The sequence below is a fragment of the Scardinius erythrophthalmus genome (genome assembly GCF_964197995.2).
Source record: "Scardinius erythrophthalmus genome assembly, chromosome: 3".
In the NCBI taxonomy this organism is placed as follows: Eukaryota; Metazoa; Chordata; class Actinopteri; order Cypriniformes; family Leuciscidae; genus Scardinius; species Scardinius erythrophthalmus.
In genome coordinates this window covers 46,962,762-46,968,761 of record NC_138223.1, presented here as the reverse complement: position 1 = coordinate 46,968,761, position 6,000 = coordinate 46,962,762, and the positions used below count along the sequence as shown (strand labels likewise).

General features: G+C 35.5%; 1 protein-coding gene across 1 annotated transcript; it reads left to right on the top strand.

The window, feature by feature from the left end:
• Positions 1 to 2,166: 2,166 nt before the first annotated feature.
• Positions 2,167 to 4,647, top strand: LOC308688158 (uncharacterized protein). The gene is made up of 5 exons (XM_081361079.1): positions 2,167 to 2,298; positions 2,601 to 2,981; positions 3,059 to 3,180; positions 3,918 to 4,018; positions 4,272 to 4,647. Exons 1-5 carry the CDS (start codon positions 2,217 to 2,219, stop codon positions 4,411 to 4,413), a joined length of 828 nt encoding a protein of 275 aa, XP_081217205.1. The 5' UTR covers positions 2,167 to 2,216; the 3' UTR covers positions 4,414 to 4,647.
• Positions 4,648 to 6,000: the final 1,353 nt, after the last annotated feature.

The window sequence follows — 6,000 nt, the reverse complement described above, 5'->3', positions numbered from 1 at the left end:
CCATCTCACTTTGTCTTCCTCTTGGAGAGTTCCCAGCATTTGAAGGAGCGTGCGGTTAAAACGTTCTACGGGATTCCCGCGTGGGTGGTAGGGAGTTGTTCGAGTCTTCTTTATCCCCAGCAAGAGACAAAGGTCCTTAATCACAGCAGACTCAAAATCACGACCTTGGTCGCTGTGCAAGCGCTCTGGAATCCCGTAGTGCACAAAGAAGTTATTCCACAGAGTTTTGGCAACTGTTTTTGCTCTCTGATCGGCTGTTGGAACTGCCACAGCATATTTAGTAAAATGGTCCGTGATAGCTAAGATGTTCTTTGTACCACGTCCATCTGGCTCGAGAGAGAGATAGTCCATACAGACAAGTTCCAGAGGCCTGCTGGTTTCTATATTAACTAAGGGGAATGCTCTTTCGGCTCTGGCCTTCCTCCTGATGCACCTCTCACAGGTATTTACTTTGCGTTCAACATCGGAGTACATCCTTGGCCAGTAAAAGCGTGTGCGGACCAGATCTAATGTCCGTTCCTTCTAAGGCAATCTCTCTGAACATCATGGTGACTTCAAATGAAACAATAAATCATCAACATCTAAACCTCTGTTAATTCTCAAACAGAACTGTAGACGTCTGACAGAAATAAAGTCAGTCTGGTTAGTAATAAGTGAAGCCGGTAATGCTGTTTGTGGAGTTGTTTAATCCTCCTCTGCTGAGATCTTCACAGATTTAACGTTTTTTATCTTCAGTTGATTTCATCTAAGACTGTAGCTGAAGTCAGTTGTAGTTCTTGTGTTTCTGCTCGTCTCTTTTTTCTGTTCCTGTTGTTTCTCTAAATGGACATTCCCAGAATTCCCTGTGTGACACTTCAAATTTGATGCTATTTCATTTAAATAATGATGTTTCTTCTTGGTTTTTGTTATCAGTTTTATACATTTGGGGTTTATATTACATCATATATTGTTTAATGAATGTTTATGGCATTATTTGGAGTCATGTGTGTGTGTCACCATGATGGTGTTTTGTGTTTGTGTGTATGACACTGTGCACCTTCTCATTATTAACATGTGCCTCAGTTTGTGGAAAACTAATGGTATATTTAAATCATTGTGTGTTTTTCTTTTTTACCACTTGTGTATTATGATGGTTATCAGTATATTACAAAGATATAAAGCAGACTTTAATACTTCAGTGAAATTGAATGATAACATTTATCGGTTTATGTAATATAATGGTTGTCCCGTGAAAACTAAAAGGTTCCTACTGTATTTTTTATGGTAAAGTACTGGGAACCACAGCTGATATTTTTTTTACCACACATTTAAATTCTGCTGAAGTTTCTTTTTTTTTTTTTTTTTTTTTTTTCAAAGTAAGGTTGCTACCATATTTTTCACGGTAAAATACTGGCGACCACAGCTGCCGTTTTTTTTTCCGTAAATTTGACAGTTTTTTTTTTTTTTTTAACAGTGTACACGTTTGCTTAAACCATCAAATTATGAGGAAAATATTTTTAGATTTATATTTTTTAAATATTTTAAAATATGAGGGAAGAACAAAACACTAAACTTATTTCAAGTCAGCACCTTTATTTATATAGGTTTTTTTTACAATATAGATTGTTTTAAAGAAGCTTTACATTGATTACAGGAAAATAATACAACAAAGCTAATTTATTTTCTCTAGAATAAATTAGTTTCATTGTCCAGCTAGATAGTTCACCCAAAAATGAAAATTAGCCCATGATTTACTCACCCTGAAGCCATCCTAGGTGTATATGACATTCTTCTTTCAGACGAATACAATTGGAGTTATATTAAAAAATGTTTTCTGCTGTTTTGCACACAGCAAACAGATAATGCAAAATGCAGAACACAAACACCTTCATATATACTGTGAAAATGTTGTAACTCCCTTGTGTTTAATAGCTGTAGGGATCATCGCCTGTCCCTGGATGCCACACTGATGTCCAGTTAAACTTGTCCTGTAAGTTTGTTCATTTGTGGTCACAGATTCCTCTTGTTGCCTTTTATATCACCATGTTTGAATGTAGAGTATAGTCATAGTTTGGGTCTGAGGAGAGTTTCAGACTGGAAGTCTATATTGTCATTAAATGCAGTGTCAAATGAAATCACTTCCTGTTTGGGATTAGCACTAACTTGAAAACGCTACTCATCATTCTGAAGATCGCAGCTCATCTGTTAAGACGTACTATAAGAAACAAGAGCAAATCATGGAATTTGATGCTATTTATGCAAATTATGAAGATGGTATTGAGACAACTGGCCAGGATGAAGGAAAACCTCGAAAGTACAGTATGTACAATTTCAAGCATTTTTTTCTATGAAAATTGGGTCAATGTTTCTGCTTTTATATGAAGGTGATTAACATGGATTTGTTTGTTTTTTTGTTTTGTTTTTTTATCAACATGAACTTATTGTGATATTTTATCAAAGCAATTCCAGATGTTTGTCATATAAGATAACATACTATTTAAAAAGCCCTGCTTTCTAAAGACAAATGTATAGATTACTTAAAAGGGTTGATTTGAAACTTAATTTCTAATAATATGAAAGGTTATACACTGATATGTGTGTGTTTTCTCTCTGTTTATCAGGAGGACGCAGGTGTTTGGTGTTGAAGACAGTGTGTCTCGGGCTCATTTGTGTTCTTCTGCTGGTCTTCATCACACTGTACATCACCATCACAGCAGAGAGAGACCTGTTAAAGAGTTACAAGAACACAGTTGAAGAGTTCAATCACACTATCATCAGCTTACAGGACAATTACACTGATCTAATGACTGAAAAAGACCAACTGAAGAACAACTTCAACTCTTTGAGTCAGAAGAAACTGGAGTTAGAGACCAGAGTCAATGATCTCACTGCTGAGAAAGGCCAGTTACAGAGAAGTGCTGATGCTTTGAATCAGAAGAAACTGGAACTGGAGACCAAAGTCGCGTCTTTGAGTGAGGAAATGACAAAAGTTTTTAAAGAAGGTTAGAATCCATTTTTTTGTATTCCTACTTTTCTTTATCTTTCATGTACACAGCTTTAGTGTGTGTGTTTCTGTTAGGATATCTGTGTAGTTTAGATGGCTTCTTCATATCCAATAAGCCGATGAGCTGGTCTGAGAGCAGGAAGTTCTGCAGAGATCGAGGAGCTGATCTGATCATTATCAACACTGAAGAGAAGCAGGTGAGATTGTGTGAGTGACTGTTAAAGTATGTGACATAAAACTACACTCAAAAACATGCTATGTTGGCTTTAATAAAAAAATTTATGTCAACAGGTTAAACGTAACTAGGTTACGTTGGATTTATGTAACATTATTTATTTAAATAAATTACATAAGGTTAATCCAATGCCGTTTAGTTGAATAAGGTTAAAAGTAAAAATTTTGTCCAAAACAATTAAGTTAATTAAGTTCAATTATCCTAAAATTAATATTTTTCCATTCAACCAAAACATATTTGGTTCATGTTCAGGTTCATATTTGAACCTCTTGACATAAAAAAGTGAATTAAAGCCAACATAGCATTTTTTTGAGTGTACAATATAAGTCGCCGACCATCGCGAAAACGCCACGCTGATATTGATCCTCGTTTTAGTTCTCCTTTTGTCCCAAAGTCCGCTTGCCATGGTCCATAATGTATGAACAAAACAAGAGCGGCGCTAGACGTAACGCAGTTATCAACGTCTGTCGCCATGTTTACTATGGCAGTACGAGCGGAAACCTGGGTTAACGCGGATATTGCGTCATTGACAGGCGACACGTGATTGGAATTTCTCTAAAATTAAAAATCTTTGGGAACTTTTGGGATCAGTTGCAGGAAATATATCGCACTTTTTGATATTTTACTAAAAAATCTTACATATTGTAGCTTTAATGAATGAGAGGAATCACAATTATTCCTGTTTTTATTCACACACAGAGGTGCATAAATTCATTCAAGGAGAGAGCGTGGATTGGTTTGTCTGACATTGAGAACGAGGGCATTTTGAAATGGGTGGACAATTCAACACTGATACAAGGGTAAGTGATGATAGAAAACACTCACAGAAAACCAGGATTTAGTAGGTTGGTCTTTTGTAATCTCATTAAATGAAATGAGACCATCATAACTTTAAGAAAACAACTGAAAATATATTTTCTACAAACACAATCATGACAGCATCCACAATAAATGATACTTCCTATAAATAAATTCAAAAGCATCTGCTTATTTTGTATTCCTGATCAAAAAATGTGGGGTTCTGAATAACTGAACATCTAATACGTTATTTAGGTTTTGGACTGAGGGTGAGCCGAATGACGATAAAGGAATTGAGGACTGTGTTGAAATTATATCTTCGTGTTCATCTTCAAACCTGAACAACTGGAATGATCTCCCATGCTCTGAGAAGAGAAAAGGGATTTGTGAGAAATAGGCTTCATCCCGTCTTCTTGTGGTTTTACTTCCATTATTTTATGGAATCATCTCATTGTGAATGCCCAATTTCTAATTGAGGTTTCTGCTTTTTAAAACAGTCTGCTTCATTTTATATAAACTTCTTAAATATACATTTTATTTCATACTTTTCTGTAATATACAAAATCACAAGCTGATATTCAGATTAAAGGAAATGTAAAATTATAATAAACTCACAACATCCAGTTTCTCACGATGAAGTCTAAAGTGTCCCAGATTGTCCTAATTCATCAGTTATTCTAATATTGAGTGTCTGTGAAACTGCATTTGAGTTGAATTGCTTTTGCTTTGGACAATTGGCATTATTACCATAGTAAACACACAGCATAACTTTAATGTAATTACATAAATTTAGCACTTCATATTCCAGGTATGAACATTTTTGAATAAAAAAAAACAATTATTTTGGCTCAAACTAAAAATTAGGTAAAAACACAAGACTTTAAAATGTTTTGTAAAATTAGTTTGGTGAGGTCTGGATCTCCCTCTAAATAAAAAGCTTATCAATGGACATTTTAGTTCACTTAGTTCAGCTTACTCTACTCCTACATCCTACATCACACGTCGTCAAGTGTTACTCTTGTGGCGTAAGTCGACTTGCAACTCGACTAACGGATTTATGTATATTTTCACTTTACAACTAGACTCCCCTGTGAAGGCCTCATCAACACGACAGCCATCGGCACTGATCCTCAACAAACTGATGGCACCCAACATGCATTGCACCATAAAACTTTTGATTGTCACCATTGTTGAGATTCATACGCCGATTGTTTACTGTTTTTTAAATCCTTCATGTCTTCTGTTTGTCAAAACTCTGATAGATCTTCATCTGTAAAATCTCAGTGATACCACAATCAAAAATACGAAACATCACCCATAAAAATACATTAGACAATAAATTAGATCAGTAAATCAGGCCACTAGGTGATGATTGTGACTATTAACAAACACTGTATATCCTACTGAGTCAATAACTGATAAGGAGAGTAAATATACAATTTTATAAATTTGATTAATGTTTTATGTGTTTTTGAGCAAGATGGTACAGGAGAGATCTGTTTGTTTAATTTATTAGTTGTGTGTGTCACCATTGTGCTTCAGTCAAAGATGAGCAGAGAAACACTGATGTTATGCTTCCATAATGATGGGCAAATGAAGCTTTGGTGAAGCACTGAACCACTTAGAATAATTGTTTTGAAAATGGGTTCATTACTCGAAGCTTCAGTAACAGCGCCCTCGCCTGGTGAAAAGCCAAGGCTGCATCTAAATGATTCCCGCTAGATAGTGGACAGGCTTTAAGACGAGTGAAATACAATAAATCTAGTGCACGCACCTTACCTTCAGAGCAGTGGTTCAAATGGAATTGTAGTTAATGGTTTGAAACACGTATCAAAGCTTCAGTGTCAGACTGCCATTCAGACTGCCAGTGTCACACTACTCATTTTCTGAGAGTATGCATGGTGTTGAACCAACATCACATTGTAACATTGACTCAGTGCCATTACCATTGATTTATGGATCAAAATTTTTTTCAACATTAATT